The following is a 25361-nucleotide window of genomic DNA, read 5'->3' as shown; positions in this document are numbered from 1 at the left end:
TAATTGGAAACTAGCTCCAGATCTATGATCTTATGAGTGCAAGACTCAGGAAGAGCTGAGTTCAAATCCCAGTTCAGATGTTTTTTAGCTTTGTGAGCCATAGATGGATGAATATATTCATTTCTCAACCTATTCAGCTGTAAAATTACACCTAAAGAACCCCTCACCAGCTTGTTGTGAGGTTCAGATGAGATCATGTATGTAAAGTGCTTTGCAAACTGTAACAAGAACATTTATTAAGCACTGATTATGTACTGTACGCCATGCTGGGTCCTAGGGAGATAGAGACAAACATGGAAGGATGGAGCCTGCTTCCTAGGGGCTCAGATTCCATGATTCTGTACAAGCCAGAGGGAGAGCCTGATCACTCCTCCCTGGTCTCTGTCACTCATCAAAGTTTTGCCTCCAGGTTCAGCCTTGGCATTCTGCACACCCACAAAGCCCCTCCCTCCCTTCTCCTTTGCCTGATATCCCCCCTTTTCCCTTGTTGCCTTAATTTATGACCTGGTCAAAAAGAACAGAAAGCCAGTAATAAAGAAATCATCATTCCAATTTCTTTGAAACTGAACCAAGTGGGAAGAGAAATAAGAAGCCAAATACCTTTCTGGCCTGGTGTCAGATTGCCTTTGGCCCTGGTTATTCTTGGGCCCCTCATCACAGGCTTATTTTTCATGACTTAAGACCTGGGACACTTACCAAGTACTTTCAGCTTCGAATTTGGGGTTAAAAAGGTCTTGCAGAAATGAACAAAGGCCTTCCCTGGTTCGAAGCCCTTTGAAAACACAGAACTAAACACCAGTATGTTACTGCATGTTATTATCAATAATAGTCACTGGCATTTCTATAGTGTTTAAAGTTTGCAGTTTCACCCATCAGTGTTTGCTCATCTGATCCTAACCACCACCCCACGAGGTAGACATTACAGCTGTTAGTATCCCTACTGTGCAGAGGAGGAAACTGGGGCACAGAGAGGTGAAAATGACTTCCCCAAGATCACACAGCCTACCACGGCAGGTACCAGAAGGACAATTTAAACCCAAGTCCTCCTGACTTCAAGCCCAGCGATCTGTGTACAGCTTTACTCCCCCTGACCTACTGCCATTTTCACAGGTAACAGCCAAGGAAGTGACACCCTGAGGGGCTATTAGCTTGCCTTTTCAGCCAGCACCAGAAATTCCATCGTGGACAAGTGGCGAGTCCCACCAGGAATGTGCCCTGAGATGATTATTCGAGAGGAAAAGATTGTTAAGTGCTTTAAATACAGCTCAAGCGCTATCGAAATGCTGATTATCATCATAATCACCATCATCATCATCATTATTATTATCGGGCAGCTAGGTGGTGCAATGGATAGAGCTCTGGGCTTGGAATCAGGAAGGCCTGAGTTCAAATCCAGCCTCGGTTACTTACTAGCTGTGTCATGCTGGACAAGTCACTTCACCCTGTTTGCCTCAGTTTCCTCATCTATTAAGTGAGCTGAAGAAGGAAATGGCAAACCAGTCGAGTATCTCTGCCTAGAAATCCCCAAATGGGAGGACTGAAAGGACTGATGGACAACAGGAATTATTACTGTGATTATTAGAATCGTTGGTAATAGTGGTAGTAGTATTGGAGGCACACACAAAGAGAAGCCGTGTTATACAGAGGACTGAGCACAGGACCTGGAATTAGGGTTACATATACATTCACAGCCTTATAAAATGGGAGCCATGAAAAAAAATAAATAAAATAGGAACCACGGACTGAACTTTTTCAAGTTAATTAGTTGATGCTAGGGAAAAAAATAATACTCAATTGAAAAAGAAAGTTATGGAAATTCTGAGTGTTGGTTGGTTTTTTTTTTTTTTATGTCTAGACCCTGCATAATTTTTCTTTCTGTGTCCTCAGTTCCTTTAGATCAGCCTGAGATATGGGGTTCTGTCCAACCAATGAATCCAAGCCTCGAGTCTCCAAAGTTAACAAGACCTTTTCCCACTGGAAGTAAGTGAAGCATCTGGTTTGTCTGGAAAAATGTGACTCATTTTATATTCTGTCTGCCCAGAGAAATTGGACAGCTGTCAGAAACTCTGAGTCCTTGCCGATGCTGCCTTAATATTTAGAAGTCTAGATCACATTTAAGGTTGACTTTAGCTTCCTGGGGCCTTGGGCAAGGAAAAGAAGGTTTATTCACTCTGGGTCAGCCAGCAAGAACACATGGGAAATGTATCCATTCACTTCAAGGAATCTGTGGGCTTGCCCCAGGACCACAATGCCTCATGATAAGGCCTTGCCCTGTGGAGGGCAGGGCTAGAGAGAGACCTCGGTTTTCCTTGTTTAGGGAAGTCCCAGGTGAGCAAACACCCTCTTCCACTGCAAGTCTGCCCTTTTTGCACACCTTGGGATCTAGCGTGGCCTAGAGCACTCAGATTCAATGACATGCCAGAGGCAGACTTACACCCAGAGCTTTCTGACCTTCTCTGCCATGCCCAGAGAGCACAGACAGTATAATAACTCTATCCTGACCTGGTGACCCTTTTCCAGGTGCCATGCTAGGTATGGGGCTACAAAGTAAGAAAAAAAATGCCTGCTTTCATTAGGAGATTTTCCTTATGTGAACTCTAAATCTGCACACACACACACACACACACACACACACACACACACACACAGCCTCATCTCAATCCTCTCGGGAACATGGTGTTCAGGTCCTTTGATCTTTAAGGTCACATTGTAAGCAGAGTCCAGACTTCTTGCCAGTACGCTGGCAATCTCAGAATCTACCCAGCTGCTCCATCAGAACCGATACCAGGAAGGAAGGAAGAAGAGGTGGCACTGAGCAGAGGCTAGAATGCTCAGGAGATGGAGCAGCTCTTCAGGAGCTGACTGGAGATTGGTCTAGGTGGAATTTCCCCACCTCCCACTTCTTTGTCTTTGCATAGGCTGTGCCCCATGCTTGAAATCCTTTCCCACCTTATTTCTGCCTCCCCTAATCCCTGGCTTCCTTCAAAACCCAGCCCAGCACCAGTTCCTAAATGAGGCCTTTCCTGATCCAACCTCCCCCCACCCCTATCAAACACACACAAATATACACATATGCCCTAAGCTGCTCATGCTCTCTCTTTTTATGAATTAGCTTTATTATCTGCATGATGGTGTATCTCCCTTAATTCCCAAGTTCCCTCTCCTACAAGGGGCCTTGCCTAGTGTCCCCAGCACCAATAGTCCGCACCAGAAATTACTTTGAAGTAATTTTGTACACAGCCTGTATTCGCTTATCTGTGTACATGTTTTTTTCTCCCCAGTAGGATGTAAACTTCCTGAGGGCAAGGACTGTTTTACTTTTGTCTGTGTACCTTCAGCACATATCCCAGTGCCTGGAACAAAGTGGATGGTTAATAAATGTTTGTTGAGCTTGATTAAATTGAAGAGCAAGGGTTCCATGATATCAGGGAAGATTAGAGAACTAGGTGTGCCTGAAAGATGGGGCTCTATCACACCCTCAGCCACCCCTGCCATACTCATGGCAGCACTAACCATCATGTATTCTATCCACATTCCAAACAAAGGTGATCAGTTGAAAGATGTGCCCAGGAAACCCCTGCAGGTTCTTTTCCTGTGAAACGATGCGGCTGAACTCAGTGGTCTTTGAGGTCAGCATCAGCTCTAAATCTTACCAGCACTTATCTCGGCACCCAGCACTTAGTAGGTGCTTCATGAATGTTTGTTGGCCATCGTCCCCAAGAAGAAACTAGGTTTGTCACTGGGAGAAAGTGAAGAACAGCACCATGGAGGGTCAGTGGAGCCCTCCCATCCTCCTTCTCCTTTGTCTGAGCGTGCCCGAAATAATGGAGAAGGAGGAAGGAGAGAAAGCAAAGGACAAGAGTCCAGATGGGAAGGAACAGCTGGGAGCATAAGCCAAGTCAATCAGCATTTATTAGGCACTTGCTGTATGCCAGGCACTGTGCTCAGTCAGTGCTTGCTGACCGACTGACTGACCAACTCCAACCAGGCTGGGGCTACTCAAATACCCTGTGGATGAACTCTAATGTTTGTTTCAGTTGTTTATAGTGTACACCAGTTCTATATTTAGAAAGTGTCCGTGCTGAAAAGCAGGATCTGAAGGAAAAGGGGTGACATGAGGGCTCTTTCTCTCGTTTGTGGTCTCCAACCACTCAGACTTGGGGCTTCTCATTAGAGCCAGGTGAATTGGAGCTGTCAGAACCTCTTCTTGCTGCTCTTCCAGAATGACCCTGGTTCTTTTGTCCTCCTGCAAACACTCAAGTTAGGTGGAGAAGCAGACCTCCCAGCCTGGGCTCTCCAAGGGCACTCCTGAAGAGCGCCAACCCCTGAGAGCACCCTTAGGACTGCAGTAGGACTCCATTTCCTGGGTAACATAGTCACTCCACGAACAAGCATTTAGTAAACATCTATTGTGTGCAAGGCACTGCGCTTGGTGCTGGGGATTCAAAGACAGTCCATCCATAAGGAATTGCAGTCTAGCCAGGGGAAGACAGTATGTGTGTCTATCAATTAATCACCATCCTACATAGCAACATATCTATCATCTGTCTATCCAACCATCCAGCCACCTATCAGCCATCTACCTATCTACCACTTACCTATACCTATCTATCCATTTTCCGATCTATTTATCTACCCACCTATCTGTCTACCTCCCTACCTACACCTATCTATCCATCTTCTGATCTATTTATCTACCCACCTATCTGTCTGTCTGTCTTGTACATATATATATATATATATATATATATATATATATGTACTTGTCAGCATGTCATCTTCCACCTTTGATTATAAAATTCTTGTAGGCACACACTTGACTTTTGCCTCTTGTTCTACCCCCAGAGCTTAACAAAGTGTCTGGCACATAGTAGGTGTTTAATAAATGTTTATTGATTGATTATATATTTACATATATGTATGCAGACATACATACATACAAAAGAGATTTTTGTATCTAATAAAATGAAAAGATCCAATTTAAAGATTACCCGGAGCTGGGGAAGATATAACATTACAAAAGTAATCAATCTTTCACATCTTTTAAAAATTAAAGCCTTCATGTAGAAAGTGATGCCTGAAGGGAGTCCCGAATGGAACAGGGGGTTCTGAGAGGTCGAGGTGAAGAGGGAGGGCACACTGGGCACAGGAAACAGCCAGTGCAGACAGGCAGAGATGGAGGATGGCACACCATGCATAAGAAACAGTAAGAAGACTTGTTTGGCTGAACTACAGAGTCCGTAATTGGAGGGGAGGGAATTCAACTCAATAAGCATTTATTAAGCACCTACTATGTGCCAGGCACTGTGCGAAGTGCTAGAGATACAAAAAGAGGCAAAAGGCAGTCCCTGCCCCCATGGAGCTTACAATCTAATGGAAAATGTATAAAAAAGAGAAAATGCAGCTTTGTGCTTTGGTTATGAAAGGCAAACTAGGAAGTCCTGGCCTGACTCAGTCAGTGGCCAAAGCAAGTCATATAAGGCTCATGTAGGAAGGGGAAAAAGAGCAACAAATCATCCATGGCAGCAGAAAAGCAGACATTTCACCCAACTCAGAGCAGTGTTTCAGATTGCACCTCATAGTTAGCAGTGAGTGGACCACAAATAAACAGCTCGCTGAACTTTGGGATACCTTGAGGGGTTATTCTGAGCCCTTTGAACCTGCCAAATATGGTGGGGGAGCAGGGATGAGGGGGAGGTTTCATCACAAGAGAGTAGGTGTGAGGTATTTGGCTTGACCCAAGATAGAGGGAATTTACATGTTGAACAATATTTTTCTTTTGTGCTGGGCCAGGGCATGGAGGGTCATAACTGCTTATGGAAGGGGAGTCATCTGATATTTTTTTTGAATGTCAGAGATTGACTGGATGGCTCAAATGTCTACTCAAGGATCAGGTTGGGCCTTACTGGTTGGAGATAACTTTACTTCTGTTTATGTATCCAGCCTTAATTGAATACCACAAGGACCTACTCTTTCTGCTGCACAGGTTTCTCATCCACCGTAGCTTGAAATCCCTCCATGCCTTCAATGATTTTCCAAGTTCCCATGGCCAAAACCAGCCCCTTCCCTGGTAGCCGTTCTCCAGGTGATGCCTCTTAGAATTTAACTGGGCTGGTTCTTAAGTAGCAAGGCAGGCCCTCCATCACCAGGTTGTTTCCTTTTAGCCTTCCAGCTTGGTAGAAACTCGCAGAGCCTGTGAGAGTGCAGCCTCACTCCCCACACCACAATGGGGTGTCAGAGGGGAATGTCAGTGACTAGCTGTAATATAGAAAGTTATAAGAATCTTCCAATTTGGATCATAAATCATTGCAGCACTTGACAGGTTCCTTACTATGTAACCTTTTCCCCACACTCTAGGAACGTCTCCTCTGGTTGGTGAGTCCCTAGGCTGGACCATTATTTTAGGAGGTGCCCAGGCTATCTATATTCACCTCACTCCTAGGTCCTCTCTTGACTCTGTGGACTTTTCAGTTCTGTCCCCTGAAGCCCCCATACCTTGATTAGCTTCCACTTTCCAGCTTCATTTTATGTATGGCCTTCCCTCATTAGAATGTAAGCCTCTTGAGGGGAGGGAACTGTCCCTTTGTGTGTATTTATATTCTCAGGGCTTAGAACAATGCCTGGCTCATAATAAGCACATCATAAATGCTTTATCTGTCTACCCTCTATTCTTCATCCATTCTTGTCTTTTTAGGAGTTAAATTAAAACTTCCCATTAGAGCTTCCCATAAGGGGAATGGGCTGCCTTGGGAGATAGTAGATTTCCCCTCAACCAGAGGTCTTCAAGCAAAGGTATGGTGGTCACCAGCCAAATACATCAGAGTGAGGATTCCTTTCGGGAGATGAGTTGAACTAGATGGTCACGAAGATCCCTTCAAACTCTTAGTCTGTGATTAGCCTGGCCAAGAAACGGCCATGAAAAAATGAATGTGTAATAGTAGTGGCCAGTCAGCCGCCTACTCAAACATGGCCATCGGGGATCCAAGACCATTTGTAATGTTTCCTTGGCATGTGCACCAGCACTTTCCACTGACCTAATGCTGGCAGGGGTGATCTGGGAGGGAGCCAACAAGGTCAGCATTCTGAGCTTTCCCATGTGAAAAGATTCTGTTTTCTACCTTGAAACATTCACATTCAGGAACATCAGCTGTTTCTCTGTCTCTTCAAGGGAAAGAACAGGCTGGACCTAAAACCCATTTTTGGAGACATAAAGTATTCTGATTTCCCGGTGCAGAAGCCACTCACTAATGGCCACCGTCTTCTCTCTTCACAGCACCTCCACCTTTGCCTCCTAAAAATGTACCAGCGACCCCACCCCGAACCGGCTCTCCTTTGACAGTGGGACCAGGTAAATTGAAAAGAGACACTTCTCATTTGGGAATAGAGAGTAATTAAGAACACTGGCTCTTTAAGAAATAAGCATATGTTTTCTGGATGTGTCAGAATTTCTAGGGTTTGACAAGGATGAATGTGTATACATTGGTTCAGTTCCATTACGTGTTTTGTCAACATGGAATTGCACTTTATGCTTGACTTTTCCCTCTCTATAGGAAATTATATACACTGAAAAAATTAATATTCTCCCTTTTCTTTCTGTTTTTGTTATCACTGAGCTGTTTGAAAGAGAGAAGGGATGCTTTCTTGGATAATACTTGAGAAAAATCTTGGTTCAAAAAAAGAGAGGGGGAAGCATGTTTTAATTTGGTGCCCTGTTTTTCCTTTGTTTTCATGTCAGTATTTTAAAATTTTATGAGGTCTCCTAAGACCCAGACTTTGTTTTCATTTTTCAAAAGCCAGTGAGATTGGTAGCAGACTTAAACCCATCATGTGCAGACAGAGGTGGGATGTGCTCCAGGGATGGCTGAGCTCTCACGAAATGCACGTGGTGAAAGATTTTTCCCCCAGTAGTTTTTGAAATAATTAGTATCCCAAGGCCAGCAGATCAGAGGCAGCTGAAACATGGCCAAGAGCAGGGGAGGCCGGAAGGCCTTGTAACTCCCGTGGCTGACACAGATCTATAGATCTCACCTACTTTAATCAATGCTGTGTATTCATGAAACGTCTCCTGGGCCTTGGCTGATCGAACTCCCAGTTTGCAGCTGGTCCTGGTTATTAGGAGGCCTGGGTCAGCTTCCTCATTCCAACGTGGTTTCATTGGGGCACTTTGTGCAGCCCACAGACTATCAGCTGAAGAGCAGACCATTTATCAGTGGGAACAATAAATCCAGGCTACGATAGGCTCGTTCACTGACCATCTATTTCCTTGTGTTTCTCAGAAAGAAAGGTTTTTGCAAACGCCATCCTTTCTCTTCTCTTCTTCCCTCCTTCTCCACTCCCTAAAATTCACTCAGCAGGTCCACACAGCAGTGTCCAAGAGACAAAATTACAAATGTCAAGGATCGCTGTCTGCTTATCTAAAGCATTAGGAGCTTGGGAAGAACCATTGCTTTTAAAACTATTTAGAGCCTGAGGTTGGCGGGTCTGGCCTCCTAGTTTTACAAATGGGAAGGCTAATGTCCAGAGGGGTTAGAGGTCTCACATTGAGTAAGTTGCCAAGCCAGGGTTGGGTTCCAGGCCCTCTGACCCCAAATCTGGTGTTCTCTCCACTTTTCCGTACCGCTGCCAAGGCTTCCAGTTCCAGGGCTGTAGAATTGCCTGAGAAATCTACCTCCCTTTTCGCCAAGGTTCATCTGTGACCTCCAAAGGCTCAGTGACAAACCTTGGTCAGTTCACTCAAAATATCAAATGAACCTTGATTTTATCATTTGAAAATGAGACCAAACTTCTAAGAAAACTGTTGCTATTGACTTCCCAAAGAGTCAGGGACAATAGAGTTTTATTTTATTACTATGTTAAAGTCAGAGGAACAGATAAAGAAATAAATTAAAATAAATACAGATGAATGAAATACAGAAGAGAAATGAGTAAATGAAGCCAGAGGGATGGATAGAAGCCCAAATTTAAATTAAAACATGACCATTTTTCCCCTCATTGGCTTTCATGGCTCCCTTTGGTAACTGTTGTTCTGACTTGCATAGCGAAATAAACAGTAAATGCTTCTTGAGTTTTTGCTTCATCAGTAGGCGCTGTTTCTCATCTGAGGCACAGGACTGAACTAATATCCCTAGGCCTGGGAAATGTATGTTTGCAATATCATCAGTGCCATCCCAGTCATTTAAATTTTACGTGAATGTGTAAATATTCCTTTGTGCTAACTTGGGACTTGCTATGTCTGGTTCAGGCGTTCAGGTCTAGGGATCACGATTAATTGGGCTGCAGATCTTTAAATAACTGAGTGGAAGAGACTGTAGCATGAGATGAGACGCCATGTGCCCCACCATCCAACGTGAGGTGTTAGCCTCAATTTTCAAACTGCCACAGTAGTTTAGGGGTTGATGGTGTAAAATCCTAGCCTTAGAGGTGGACCTTGAAAAGGGACCTTGAAGGTCTTCTGATTCAACCCCTACATTTTAGAGAGGAAGAAACTGAAGCCCAGGGAGAAGATAAGTGGGCTGCCAAGGTCACATGGGCACTAAAAATAATGTTTAAAAATATAAAATGGAAAAGATTCATGTAGCACTTTAGATTTTCTGAAATGTTACACAGACAGATGATTTCATTTGAGCTGAACAATAACTCTTTCACATAGGTACTAACATTTTACAGATGAGAAAACTGAGGCAGACAGAGATTAAGGGACTTGCCCAGGATCCCACAGTTCCTAAGAGTCAGAGAAGCCAATGAGCATTCTCCTTATCGGTACACACTCTCCTTGCAACACACACACTTCTACCAGTTGTGTGGTCCAAGTCTGCCCCCCCCACCTTGGAATGGGTTCCCCTTCAGTCTACAATTCTATCCAGTGTCTGTAGGAGTTATTAACAACAATGCCTTCCCAAGATGATGACACTGGTCACTCTTCAGTGAAGTACAGATACATTTCCTACTCTAAAGAAGAAAAGGTACGGAAGGCCCATGGTGAAGACAGTGCATTTCCTGCACCTTGTTGTAAATATCACAGGGAAATAGGATGTCCAGGGAACAAGACATTGCCTGATAAGAGGCAAGATCCTCCCCCTTCTCCAGCCCCACCCTCCCCCATCTCACATTCGGGCACATAAAGTACACCCCTATTTGTGTCACTGGAAAGAGATAATGTGGTGTGCTGTACTCACTAGACACTCTAGAGAGGCGGCCTCACAGTCAGGAAGACCCGGGTTCAAGCCTTGCCTCTAACACCTCTTGGCTAAGTGACCCTGGACAGATCAGTTAACTTCTCAAGTTTATGTTTTTAGGAGTGTCACATACTGATGAAATCCCAAGTATGGTCTCTAGCCCCCAAAAAGGGTCAAACTCAAGAAAATTTGGCCCCAGCTCTTGTGTCCCCAGGGCATAGGTAGTTTCCCCCTTACCCCATGTAGGACATAGTGGTAAAACTCAATGTTAAAGTTTTAAACCAACTCATTTGACCACAGGCAGTGAGCAGACCACACCCGAGGTCAAAGGTGACAAACTACCATCCATCAGTGATTTGGACAGCATTTTTGGCCCAGTTTTGTCCCCCAAGTCTGTGGTCATTAACACGGAAGAAAAGTGGGTCAATTTTTCTGATGCATCCCCGGAACGGGTCACTCCAGAGTTGACTTCAAGGGAAAAGGTGGGGTCCCCACCGCTGGTGTCAGAAAACCCAACTGACTCCCCAGCTGTTGACCCTCCACGCAGCATTCCATCGCCACTTGATTTAGAAGAGGTTCAGAAGAAGTTTTCTGAGCAGACCCTCGGGAAAGATGATAACTTAGAAACAGTCGCATCTCCTAAAGATTTTGGGTTGGGCCAGAGAGCTACACCACCTCCCCCTCCACCACCCACCTACCGGACCGTGGTATCATCACCCGGACCCAGCTCAGGCAGTGGGACGGGAACCGCGAGCGGTACGTTTGTCTGACTGTGTGCTTGTGCTCTCCGTGTGCTGGTGAGCTGCTATGCCTTCCATATTAGCAAGACCCTGTTAGCACCCTTTGGATACCTTTGGAGCATCAGATTTTTTCATTTTGGGGGGGGGATTGCGCTGTGCCCCAATGATGTACCCATTTTGAGTGCCTTCTACCATGGTCCAGGCCAAGTTGATAAACATGCTGTCCTCTCAATCCCATTTCAATTAGAGATCTGCCATCATAGAGTATATATGCCTTTTCTGAGAAGTCACCAGCTGTATCCCAAGAAACCTCAAGGAAAGCTACAACTACCAGTGGGAGCAATGACTCACTGACAAATGGATGGTTTCCTTCACAGATAGACCCAATAAGAATCTGTGTATTTCTTAGTATTGTCATGACTATTGTTATCAATAATCATGCTAGCTCCCGTTTATGTAATGCTATTACATAAAGGGCTATTACATACATTCTCTTGCTTGGTCCTCACAAACAACCTTTGAGGGAGGGTATCTATTTTAGGTATTTCTCCCCATTAGACAGAGCTGGAAACTAAGGCTGAGAAGTCAAAAGACTTGTCCTTGGTCATACAGCTAGTCAACAGTAGACTTGGGACTCATACCCTTGGGTCTTTCGATTCTCATTCCTCTTGTATTTTCCTGAATCAAGAAGGAAAATTTTTAAAGGAGAATTGCAGGGAATGGGGATAGGACAGATGACTTATTAAACACCTTTACTTTTCAAGCTACTCCCCCCCAAAAAGATACTCTTTAAGTATATAACAAGAAGTGATGACAAATGAAAGTATATAACACAAGAGAAGAAAGTTCAATGTTTATATAACCTTTGAGACTCACATGCAAAATTTGGCATTGGATCTGATCTGGGTTCAATTGTTGTGAAATTAAAAGAAAATTGCTTGTGGTTCCAAAACAGAAAAAAAAAAAAACAGAGAAATTTGTTTTGCTTGTTCTGGAGATAGCAGATTTTTTTCTGATGCATATTTTCCACCTACCCCATTCCATTGCTGCTTGAGCTTGGCTAGCTGGCCTCCACAGCCTGTTTTGTGGCGTGTGTGCACGCATGTGCTCGATATTGCTTGGCTCTGTGTAGGACCGCTCCCTCACAGAAGATGGCATGGTTTGTCATCTCTTGCAGTGTGTTCTAAAAGGCTAATCATGTGTCTTCAGTTTTTAAGTTCCAGGGAAGTTGGTGGCTGAGGGTGGGCAGTGTGGTCTGTCCACTTATATTCTAACATTTCAATGACTATTTCAGCTTCTTTTCCTAGTGTATCTTTTAGTACTCTTTCTGCTTTGAAATTCCTCTTTGCTGCAGAAGAAAAAATAGCAAAAGGGTAAAAGTTCAGAGAAGAAAATCTCAGCTTGATAGAAGGAATGATAGATGAACCAGAGAAGAAGGGAGTACATTGAGAGGTCATGGGTGCTCCCTTGTTGGAGTTCTTCAAGTAGAGATTGGAGGACCACTTGTCATGGGATGGTGGGATAAAGGAGGGTCTTAAGCGTTCAAGCATGAGTTGGAGATGTCAGGCTCTGAGATCCCTCCCCATCTCTGAGATTCTGAGATTGGGAGATCAGAAAGCAGAGGTATCCACGATGAATAGGGAAAAGAAGTGGAATTTCATTTTCCTCCAGAAAATCCACCCCAAAATGGGACAACTTAGTTTATTAAAGTGAATAGGATCCTGGGTAGAGCACCATGGAGTATCTCCATACTACAATAATAATTTTAGTTCTTTCAAGATTATAATAACACTTTATCACATTCTCAATGCCATTAGAAATAGCAGGATATTTTTGCATTTTCACAATAATAATAGTAACTACCATTTGTATAGAGCTTTAAGATAAATTTAATTATCTTATATTTTTATTTACTTATAAGTGTTTACTTATATTATCTCATTGGATCCTCATAATCCTGTGAAGCAAAGCCTATCAGTATTTCCATTTTGCAGGTTAGGAAACAGGCTGAAAAGGGGTAAATCATTTGCCCAGGGTCCCACAGCTAGCATCTGAGACAGAATTCCAACTCTCAGGTCTTGGTAACTGCAAATCCAAAATTCTATCCACTATGCCACATAGCTTACCTATAATAGCCATGTCACAACTTTGAAGAACCCGTTGTGGCCTGAGGGCCACAGCTTGCCCAACCCATTTTAAAACACAGAACCAATAACCGAGTATATAAATGGGAAAGCCACGTTTTGTTCTGTGAATTCCTGGAGCACTGTTTGGGGTCAGACTGACAGTCCTTTAAAGGGGCTCTTCAGGTGTCCCTGCCATGAGCCTACCAAGGTGTAAGGAACATGTCAACTTTCTGATGTTGACTGGAACTTTGGCCATCCTTCCATGGAAGAGTTTGGAAGTCCAGTCTTCCCTTTTTTATCTGAAAAACTGTTGCCATTAAAAAATATTGATTCTTAATCATTGAACTGTCTAAAAAAGCCCTACTCTAGTGCTATTAGGGGATGGCGTTGCTAAGTGGGATATTGAGCGGTGCCCATGAAGCCCATGAATAAATAAAACTTTGCTCCGTTATCCCCTTAATTAAGTCCCAGTTTATTTGCTCCTTAATCTTTTATTGATGCAACATACATTGAGCTGGCAGAAATGTAAATTTTGAATTAAAGCAATAGGATACAGCCTCATGTTTTAAGGACTGAGATACACTGTTAGGGCAATAATCAGGGACGTTTGATTTTACACACACACACACACACACATACATGCACATGCACACGCACACACACACCCTTTTCCAACAACAATTAATTGAATGTCATTGTGTTTATTTTTATTTCATCTTGCCTAACTCCACAGGAAGGTGATGGGTGACAAGCCAATGTAGAGAGCACTGTCAGTTCTAGAAAAGGAAGCCATTCATAAAGGCCTTCTGGGTAGATAGAACTTTTCCCAAAAGAAATTTGTTAATATTATTCTTATGATTGGCTGCACTTCTACCTTGGTGCTATGGGAGTGGGAAAGAGAAACTCAGCTCTTGAAGGTCGGTCCGAGCCAAATGTAAAGTCTGAAAGGATTGCTTCATTCTTTGTCTTTTGTCTTTGTATCCTCGATTACCTCTCACAGTGCCTAGCAGTAGTGGGTCTTTATAAATGCTTGTTGATTGATTGGCAGGTTCTACCAAAGTAGACAAGCTGTGAACATAAGAGGCAGGCAGCGTGGCACAGTGGATAACACGCTAGACCTGATGTCAGGAAGACGTGGATTCAAATTCTACATTTATCGATACAGACTCTCTGTGCAACCTCTAAACTCTCAGTCTGTTTCCTCATCTGTAAAATGAAGGGGTTGGGCTTGATGACATCTAAGGTGACTTCTAGCTCTAAATCTATGATTCTATGACCTGGTGACAGACCATAGACCAGGGAGGGGAACCTGTGGCCTTGAGGCTACATGTGGCCTTCTAGGCCTTTGGGTGCAGCTTTTTGACTGAGTCCAAGTTGTACAGAACAAATCCTTTTATGGGGGGGATTTGGTCTGTGAAGTTTGGATTCAATCAAAGGGCTGCACTTGGGGACCTAGAGGGCCATATGTGGCCTTGAGGCTGCAGGTTCTCCACCCCTGCCACAGACTCATCTTCAAGGACTATCCTAGTTAAATACAGAGAGACTCATTACCATGCATACAAGGGGATAAATTTCCTCTCGCATGAGAAGACACTCTACTAAAGTTCAAAGGCTGGTGGAAGGAACACCCTCACTGATAAAATCATTTATTCTTAATCATCAAACTCTTAAGGCTCAATTAATCTATAGACATTAATTTTAAGTGCCTATTCCTGTGCTAGACACCAAGGAAATGTTACAAGGACAAAACTGAAACAGACCGCCTTCAGGGGGCTTACATTCTACCAGGGGAGAGACATAGGTACCTCTCTAAAAACATGCAAAATGAATAAAATGCAGCTAACGGGCATCAGCAAAGGTTTCTTGTGCAAAGTGGTGCCAGAGCAGAGTCCTGAAAGGAAATAGAGATTCTATATAATATATAGTCTGTCATATTAGTATATATTATTAGCGATAGGGACTGGCCCCATGGTTTCATTGGTAGAAAGAATGGGATCCCAGGTGAGGAACCTTTCTACCGATAGAGGCTGGTATCTTCTCTGAGTTCTCAGAGAGTCACCTAGAGCACGAGGGCTGAAGGGCCTTGCCTAGGCTCAGAGGTGAGACCTGAACTCAGGTCACCCTGGTTTGGAGGGCTGCTCCCTCCCTCCCTCCGCTCCACCATTCTGCCTGCCACAGTAATTATCATTAACAACTCTTACTGTTGCTGCTGTTATTAACACCAATTAATGTTGTCGCTATTCTTAACAATTATCATTCACAACAGTTATTGGTAAAAAATAACTCACAATTACATAATTCTCTAAAGTTTGCAAAGAACTTTGCTCATCATGACCCTTTGAAGTTGGCAATTTAAGCACTGACATCCCCGTTTTACAAATGAGGAAACTGAGACTCGGAGAAGTTCATACCCCAGCTAGGGACCAGATTTTTTAAGTACATGCTTTAAGCTTACTTCTATTTCCAGCAACTCCCCAGGGTAAATGCTGACACTCTAGGGGAAAGAAATCTGGGAATGTGACAAGTGGTCACTAGGAGGATTGCAACACATCATCGGGGGTAAAGTATTTCATGCCCACCCTTCTCGACTAGTCTTCACCAGCACCATCATTGATGGTCTCGGCCATGCATCATGGGAATGACTGGCTGGCTATCAGCCGTGGGCATGGGGTTCTCAGGGATTTCTGTGGAAATAAGGACTGGGCTTTGGTATAATCTGAAGGACTGCATGCCAGCTGGAACAGGGATATTTATGAACCTATCAAAAGTCCCAGACCTTCATTCATATCATAAGATAGCCACCCAAATCTAATCAAGTAGAAAGACCATCCTGGTTACTTTCTGAGAAGATTTTTGGTAATGAAGATACCACCGTGGGGGGGGGCAGGGAGGGGAGAAGGTAGAAGATAAGGAAGGAACAGAAATAATAAGATCCTCAGGCAGATTTAAAATATGAAAAAATGTGAAAAAAATGAATTTCAAAGGAACCTCCAAATTCTAATTCCATTTGAATGAATGGAAAGCATTTAAAGGCTATATGTCAAGCATTGTGCTAAATACCAGTGATACAAATGCAAAAGTCCCCACCTCAGAGTACTTACACTCGATGAGAGGAAGTCAATATCCTCTTAGAGGGCAGTGGTGGCCAAAATCGTAGGAATGGGAAATGGCGCCATAGCACGGCTGTCCACATGCTTTTTCTAGAAGCAATGATTTCATTCATCTGGCGCAAGCAAGGTGGGAAGAGTAGAAGAGTAGATGTGAATTCACCTAGCCCCTCATATCTCACTGGCCCTAGACCATCCTCTACATCCCTTCCAACTTTCCACTTCAGCTATCATATTGCCATCGGTCCTAGCACCGTGTTCCCCAGACCTGGACCACAGGGTACCCTTGTGATATATTCCCCACAGTGCCCTAGCGTGCTCTGGCTCCACGAGAAAAGCCCTGATCTAGACATTTACTCTCAAGTATACAAGGGGTCCATGAGCCCACCAATTTGGGCATTCCTTCTAGCAATTGCAGATTACACCTTATCCATGAAGTTTCCTACTGATTCTAAAATAATTTCTTAATAACCTCATTCTTTTTTATTAAAATCTTAATATCCTACTTTGGAGGTACTTCATCTTACCTATCAATATCATAATATCTTACTTCAGAGGGCTACATTTTCTGAACCTCACAACAACCTTGTAAGGAAAATATTCCAAGTATTATGGGCCTCATTTTACAGATGAGGGAACTGAAGACACAGAGGTTAAGTGATTTACCCAGGGTCATACAGCTAGTAAGTGTTTGGGTAGAGGGGCAGGAGATAGGAACCTAGATCTTCCTGACTCCAATTAATAATCTCGTTCTATAGTTAACCAATAGTGAAATAGTAAGTCAGCTAAGGATGAAGGGATGAAGAGTGGGATTCAGGATCAGTCAAACTATGCGCTTGTGTTTTTGCTTTTCAACGGTTGCATTGGCATCTAGCCAACAAACAAGCCTTCTCATTGAGAACTGGCTTTCAGTGTTCCACAGGGCTTTACTGAGATGCATTTTTAAATGTCATTATCTGGGGAGCATTTGAGAAAAGGGCATACAATTGTCTGCTATGGTTTTGGAGTACCATTTCTTAAAAGAGAGAGAATGCATGGATGAATTCCCTTTCATTCTATAAAGACAGAATAGAAAGAAAGAAAGAAAAATACCAAATTATGATGCCTCCTGACAAAGACTTTGCAGTTTATTCAGTCCTTGTCTTTGTCGACTGTCAGCTGAAAACATTTGCTGCGTCAGATCAACCAATTAATGTAAAAGCCAAGGACAATTTTGCATCAGGCAGTGGCAAATACACTCAGAAAATTCAAAGAGAATTTTCAGTCATTAGCCAGAGACAAGGACACGCAGGGTAGAGAAAGATGGGAAAAAAAGGTGATTCAGGCCAGAAGTGGTGGGACACACCTGCGGTCACTGCCGTTGGTCAGCCCTCGATCTCTTGAGTAAATCTGGGAGGTTGTCCGGGTCACCAAAGTACGGATGATTCATTTGTGGGGAGAGTTTCTACACTAGAAGTTTCTGATGCCCCCAAAACCCCTGATCTGGATCCGTCACCCAATATAAGCTGTGACTATGTGCCAGGCACTAGGCTGGATGTGGTTGGCACAAAGTCAACAGTAAAACAATCCTTGTCCTCAGGGAGCTTCCGATCTGTCGAGGTATCTATTGTAGACACAATCCATCTCCGTCACAAGAGATTTGAGGCTTAGCTTAAGAACACTCTTCTTAGTCTCCAAATCCGGGCACTGAGGAGTCGGGCTAGGAATTTCACGGGAACAGTTTTCTCTGGAATTTCTCACAGACGGAGCCGTAATTAGGACCGAGCCATCAGGACTGTGCCCCAGGGTGCCCGGTTTGGAGAGGGTGAGCTGAGAGCAGCCGCGGCCCTTCAGGAGCACAGGGACAAGAGAGCTTGGTGCAGCTAAACTGGGAAACTGCCGGATTAGGGCGCGGGCGAACAAAGAGTTCTCACTGGGGAGGGTCTTTTTCGCTTCCACCACAGGGAGCGTCCCACCCGCTGGTGTAGAAAGCCCCTTGCCCCTAAGGTGATTTGTTGGTCTAGAAACTCCCATTTAAGGCTTATTATCCTTTGAGATATTATCGTGGAATAAGAATAACTTATAAAAATGACAATGACAAAGCTAATAATAATAATATGCAGTATGATGTAGCGGATAAAGCCCTGGATTTGGAGTCGGGAAGACTTGAATTCAAATCCATCACACATTTATTGGCCGTATGACCCTGGGAAAGTCACTCTACCTTTTCAGCATCTCAGCCCCTCCTATGTAAAAGGAAGGGTTGGACTCAACGACCTCTGAGGTCCCTTCTCACTTGCCATCTGTGGCCTTAGAACAGAGCATCATGCATGTCTGACCCTGGCCCGAACCCTTAACCCCTCGGAGCTCCAGACAACTCCCTGTAACCAGAAGTGACAGGGAAGGGGGAGATCTTGATTGTTAAGGATGCTGTTCCCTGTGGATCTCCCGGTGCCGATCATCCAGAAAAACATCCCAAACGCTTACATGGGGCTTTAGTTTACGAAGCACTGTGTGTGTGTGGATAGGGACTCGGACACAGTTTGTGGTGGGGATCAAGTACGTACATGTATGTGTACACGTGTTTTATGTGTTTGTAAGTACATACATACATACATGTTTTAGATCTTTGATCCTCACAGCAATCCTATGAAGCGGTGAGTACTATTATTATACTAATTTTATAGAGAAGAAAACGGAAAAGGAGAGAGGATCACGGGATTATAAGTTTGGAGTGATAAAGGACCTTAGAGGTTCCCATTTTACAAATGAGGAAGCTAAAGTTTAAGTAACTTGCCCAGGGTCACACATTAAGTATCTGAAGTAGGATTCGAACTCAGATCTTCCTAATTAAAAGACCTGCTCCCTACTACACCAAACTTCATTTTGTCATATTTCTCTTATTATCCCAACTAAATCAAGGAAGTTCCAGGAGGTTTGGAAGTGGGAAAGGGACCTTCTCTGAACCACATGAATGATTTATTTAAGATAACTCAGCACATCAGATTGTTAGCTGAGCCTTTCGGATAACCTCCAGGGGTGTGCTAGTAAACGTTTAACAACCAGCTCTTGGAGGGTGCCTGGGATGTATGCCAAGTAAACTTTCATGTTTGATCTGAACTATTAACATTTCCTTCATCATTTTTTAGATTCTGGACAATCAACAAATCAATAAGGTTTAGCACCTGGTTTATAGTATTTGTCATTTTCAGAGGTATAATGCTCTCACTGAAAATTTAACAATCAGCTCTCTCAAGCCTGTGTGAGCTGGCTCTAGCATACCCCTGCCTGCATCACACAAGTGGGACTTAAAATACTTGGAATCCCCAACTACAGAAATTCGAGTGAGTGTGCGTGCACATGTGTGTGAGCGCGTGCGCACGCATGCGCGTCTGTGGCTTGCTTTGTGCCTTTCCTTTTTCCTAATCGAATTGTCCTTGGCATCCTAAAAGGCAAATCCAATTAGAGCAGGACTTTGGAGCAGGGAGATGTCAGTTGATGGACTCTCTGGTGGACTGACTTTGTAATCAATCAATCATCTAAACCTGGGGTTACACCTGTGCTCCTGGTAGACAAGAACCTTGTCAGGATTGTGGTGACTTTGATGAATGATGATTGCAGTATCCAATTGAACTATTCCAGAAATTCCACAGTGATTTCCAATCAATGAAGTTAGGCAATTTTTAATGTGGCCTCAGAGGAGAAGAACTTACAAAGCTCTTTAATTTCCTCTGTGACTCCCATGGTCATCTCTAGCAATTCTGGAATATGTTTTCTTTTTGTTTGATTGAAAGGGCTTGGGGAGAGGAGTATGGAAAGCTTTATGGAGAAGCAAGAAGTGTAGCAGTCAAGGAAGGTTGGGAAGCCTGGCTCTAAGCTGATGTTGTCATAGTGAAGGCTGCAGAGGGCAGCGGGCAGCAGGCTAGCCTCGGAATCAGGCCAGCTTTGTGCGTGTAAATTCCTAGTCCAATGGTCAGGATTCTGGCAAATGCTCAAAGACCCTGAACCCCCACTGTCCAGGGGGGATATAGGCATCACTGGAGAAAAGACCCACATGATGAGGTCAGTGAAAGCAGAGGGGAGACTATGGGAACTAACTGAGCAAAGGCCAAGTAGTCCCCAGCAAAAGAATTTTAACAAATGTATTCTGCCCAAAGAGAAAGCACAGGAGCAATTGTTCTGCACGAGGTTGAGTGGCAAGGCATTTTCTCTCTCATTATCTCTCATCTGAGCCTTGTGAGGCAGGTTCTGTGATCAGGCCCGTTTGACAGATAAGAGCACTGAGGTTCAGTTCCTTCGTGCTCCATTCTGGCAGAGAGTGGTAAACTTCTAGGTTAGCCATCAACCATAATTCAACCACATGTCTTTTGCCTTAAAAACACACCTATGATGGAGTTTGGAGTTTGGTGTTTGGTGTCATGCCCTGCTTGTGTGACAAGTAGCCTGCTGGGCTCTTGGGGGCCAGGAGCAGGGAAGGGCCTGCATGTAGGGAGGATGCTCAGCTGCTTGTTGGGGGAGGTGGGGATACATCTGTGCTGCCCAACCTAAAGATGCCTGATTGTTTTTAGGAGCATCATCCCCAGCCCGGCCCGCCACCCCATCGGCCCACAGCAGCAGCGGGACCACACCACCTCCACCTCCTCCTCGGCCTCCATCTCGGCCCAAGCTGCCTCCTGGGAAGCCTGGGGTGGGAGATGTGGTAGGTTCCAATTCTTTTTTTCTTCTTTCTTTTCTTAACCTTTGGTTTATCTCCGTCAAAAGAGTAGCTGGTAGGTCTCACAAAGGGAGGTGAGAATGGGCAAAACAAAGTGACTTAGGAAGGGGGTGTATGGAATTCTAATCTGATCATCAGTAGCATTTTTACAGTGATATAACACTGAAGACCTTGGGAGATATGGAGGCAGCAGGATGTAGGGAATGGAGAGGTGAAGGACATCCTCTGGGTTGGACAAGATATCTGGCTACTGAGCTACCTTCCAACCCTTGCATTGTGGGATATATTTAACTGTTACTGAAAGATTGAGAGGTCAAGTTGCAAAATGTGGGGAAATAGAACTATCCAAGCAAATTATATTATAGGATGCTAGTTCAAGGGAAATGCCGTGATCTGTGAATCTAACTTTTGGCCATTTTTCTTCTTGTTCCTACAGTCCAGACCTTTTAGCCCTCCCGTACATTCCTCAAGCCCTCCTCCAATTGCACCCCTCGCCCGGGCAGAGAGCACATCATCAATATCGTCCACCAACTCCCTGAGTGCAGCTACGACACCCACTGTTGGTAAAAAAACAAAAACAAAACCAATCTCCCCTCTTTTCATCTCTCTATAGGTTGGACTGGCTCACTTTTTCCAACTCTGAAAGTCCCTGAGGCCTCTTGGTTCTGATCAAACTTGTCTTGCTATGTGTGTTGCCAATCTCATCTGACTCTTCCTTCTCAGCAAAGAAGGCAAAGTGTTTTAACCACCCCACCCCCTGCCTTGCAAAAAAAAAAAAAATACGAGAAAAAATGATGATAACTCATACAAATGTTAGTATTGTATTTTGCAGGAATGTTCTTACCCTATCACATGTAAAACTATTAATATTTTGTTAAAAAAATACTACGTGTCCAAAGAAGGTTCTATAATATAGACTTTATTTTCCATAACACTTGCCTAAACATTCTTCATTTAGAAAAAGTTTTAAAATTCCAACAGTGCGTCCTGCTAGAAATAACATTTGGAATCTTTTTTTTTTAATTTTTTTTCATTCATTCTTAAATCATTTGTTCATCCTTGTGTGGATGGATGGTAGAAACTTTGGCATTCTGGGAATTAAGCACTTTCCTCTCTGTGCCATTAAGTGTTCTTGATGCATCCTAGACTTGCTAAGAGACATGAACCCATTTCTGATGTTATCATACATGTTGTTTGTGCTATGGATGGGATACAGGCAAAAAGCTAGACAGTTTTCCCAAGTGTTTGATGTTCTGACTTTCCCTTGATCTGCTCTTCTCTCTTTCCAAAGCTAAGTTCCTAAGTTTGGCCATCATTTGTTTCATCCTCTCCCCCATCTTCCTTGTGTTGTCATGCATGCTCTCATTTTCCCTTTCCCACAGCCCCACTGTGTCTCCTCCTTGTTTTCCTTTTCTCATTATGACTCTTCCCCCTTTCCAGCATTTAAACCTCGTTCTTTCTCTAGCACCACACTTCAAATTTTATTGGCTAGCTTGAAATACCTTGAGCATTCTTGGCTCCTTTCCATTTTCCTTGGACCCATGTCATCTCAGCCCTGTTATCCAGCTGTGCTGCCTACATATTCCCTACTCAATTGCTTCTCCCATCCATTTGCCCCCTTCCCTCTCTTACCATCTTTTCTGCCATCAGCTGTTCTACCCATTCCATCTAATTTGCCTTGTTGGTTGGAGAGGAAGAGAAGGAGGGAACTGTCATGCAGAATGCCTACCCAGAGCAACCTCAGATTAACTGTCTGATGTAAAATCTAAGTGCAGTGTGAGTTTCTATTTTTTAACGGCAAGTCCTGGGGTTGGATTGTGTCCAAAGTGTACACAATATGTTTCTATCATCCCTGCAGCAGGAACCCCAAATTGTGCCAATCTGCTCTTATTCTCAATGCAGCCAGTTTTTCCTCTTTCAAAAACAACAGCAATGGACCATGAAGCTGTCACCTTGCTTTATTTGCTGAGGAGTATTTGGATTGGATTTGGTTCCATTTCTTACTTTGAGCTTTTGGTTTGGTTTCCATTCTCTTCATGCATTCCTCATCATGTTCTTTATCTCCCCCTGCTATGTACGGGTCACCTTATGGCAGCAAATTTACTCCCTATCAGCTGACTGACCATTCAGCAGCTCCTTGTGGAGCACAATCTCTCTGGACAGAGAGGATGGGCTTGGATGACTTGGCAATGAGGACCATATTCAGGATAAACATGGCCCCATGCAAATTCTATTTCACATGGTTAAATGACAAGAGTGGGTAAAATTGGGAAGGTTTCAAGCAACTTTTCTGAAAATGATGGGGACGTGTTTCTTTGTATGTGTATGTGTGTGTGTGTGTGTGTGTGTGTGTGTATGTATGTATGTATATGTGTGTGTATCTTTTTCTTCTTACCACTACAATCTTTCCCCAGTATTGATTACGGCAATGAAGTCAAAACCAGAAGGGATGCAGTGGGAACCAAAAGGAACAAAGCAAAGAACAAGTTAATCTGAGGGTGTGTTGTTTCAGATCTAGCCAAAAAAACTGGGTTAGTCTTTAAGAGCCAGGCAGGTGAAATATTTCTATCATGGGAGGCACGAAAGTAGAGTCCTAAAATGGAGTCTGTAGAGACAAGCTCTTTATTTTATGGTCTTTCCAGGTCTAATGAAGAACTACAAGCCCCCATTTACACTCCCCAAAATGCCTGCATTTCCTGATGTTTATTAGATTTTGATAAAAATCTGTTTATATCATGCAAAGGACTGGACTTTTTGTCCCATGGGGACATAACTATGGAATCAGAGGTCTAGTGCCAGAAGAGCCCTGAGAGATTATTTAGTCCATCTCCCTTATTTTAGAGGAAACTGAGGCCTAAAAAGATTTAATGTCAGATACAAGATTTGGACTCATTTGTCTCCAGAACCAACATTCTTTACACTATGCCACACACAAAGCTTCCTAAACATAGAGTAAATGGGGGAATGGGTATAAGATGCAAAGAGACAAACTTAGCAATGAATGAATGAATAAATGAATGAATGAATGAGCATTTATTAAGTACCTATATGAGCCAAGCAGTATGCTATGCTCTTGGAATACAAATACAAAAGCAGAGACAATCTCTGCCTTCAAGGAACTTATATTCTAATGGAGGAAGCATTTTGGCAAGGGTATTTCAGTTGGGAAAGTTACAGAGATGGTTTATAGAGCAAAAAGGAAGTAGATATGAAGACATTTTTCTAACAATTAGAAAAATCCCAATGTAGAGGTAGTAGGTTCCCCCTGACTGGGTCCAATGAGAGCTGAACTTGTCAGGTAGAGGGAATTGTCCAGGCAAGGGTTGTTCTAGACAGACCTCTCCCAACCACAAGAGTCATAGACTCTGAGATGGAATTAGGAAAATGAGGAAAATGATTCTGCTCTAAAAAGCTGGCCTCTCCTTCCAATAACCGACATTTTGACCCCTGATCTCCTCCCCTCATCTTGTGATCATGAATCATGTTCTTTTGTAACTGAACTGAATGCATACTGGTCACTAACAGTTTGGTTGATGATCCCCATATCTTTTCTCATGACTTCCGTGCCAAAAGATGTAGACATTTATGGGTCCCTTTCATTGTTGAATCCTTATATGTCCACAATTTAAATCAGATCCTCTTTCCAGGATTCTGTGATAAATGAGCAGTCATCATTTCCTAGGCTCAAAGAATCCTAAAGTTAGAAGTCACCTTAGACATTATCTTGTCCGATCCCCTCTAGTGGTCCCCATAAGTTGTCATTCAGCCCCTAAATAAAAATATTTCCATGATGGCGAGCTCTTTTATAGCACCACAGGAAATATCCCAAAAATGTGAGCAAAAGTAATGTGTTCATTTGTTAGGAATTTACAGTCAGTTTCTCAGATTGGACTTTGGCCATGTTGTCTGAAACTTGGGATGCCTTCCCCCCAATTTTTAGGTCTGCAAGGTGAAGCAAAGACTCTAAATTGGATCACAGTCCTGAAAAATCCTCCATGTTCTTTGCTTCTGGGTAGACAGATTGTCCTGGCAAAGGAAGAAAAAGAATCTGTAATACCTATCTGGATGGTGCCAATCAGAAATGCCAAAGGGCTCTGAAATGAGAAATTAACAACCATCATTTATTAATTGTGAATCTAATGGAACTTGGCATATGCCTTATTTACCCCCTAGCAATGGGGTCTCATAAAAGGCTAACTGATTCTGAATCAGTGGATAGGGAGTTGAAAGCAGATTCCTCACTGCAAGTTGAACTTCAATTATTTCCTAGGCTCAGCATAAAAGACAGTATCCTTGCTTTCCGCTAAAGCAGGAACTACACCGTATTTATCTTTGCATCCTTCAAGCAAGGGACAGCACAGTAAACATGCAGGAAAACTGGCCCTGGAAGTTACCATTACCTTCAGGCAGTAACCTAGGTCAATGCATTGCCCACAGTAGCCCTTAATGAAATTTTACCAAATGGATGGATAAAATCAGAACCATCTGGTTCCCCATCCCTGAAGCTTCCTCCTTCACTG

The 25361-nt window shown here is 43.5% G+C and overlaps 1 protein-coding gene across 1 annotated transcript in view; it reads left to right on the top strand.

Annotated features, from left to right (window-relative positions):
- The window catches only part of SGIP1 (SH3GL interacting endocytic adaptor 1), a 225944-nt gene that overhangs the window by 153706 nt on the left and 46877 nt on the right, over positions 1 to 25361 (top strand). The window contains exons 14-18 of the mRNA XM_036756154.1: positions 1888 to 1980; positions 7274 to 7348; positions 10476 to 10931; positions 20696 to 20826; positions 21278 to 21404. Of these exons, the coding sequence (XP_036612049.1) occupies positions 1888 to 1980; positions 7274 to 7348; positions 10476 to 10931; positions 20696 to 20826; positions 21278 to 21404 (882 nt within the window). The remainder of the gene's footprint in view (positions 1 to 1887; positions 1981 to 7273; positions 7349 to 10475; positions 10932 to 20695; positions 20827 to 21277; positions 21405 to 25361) is intronic.

Source organism: Trichosurus vulpecula, chromosome 4, assembly GCF_011100635.1.
Source record: "Trichosurus vulpecula isolate mTriVul1 chromosome 4, mTriVul1.pri, whole genome shotgun sequence".
NCBI classification, from domain to species: Eukaryota; Metazoa; Chordata; class Mammalia; order Diprotodontia; family Phalangeridae; genus Trichosurus; species Trichosurus vulpecula.
This window is presented reverse-complemented; position numbering and strand designations above follow the sequence as displayed.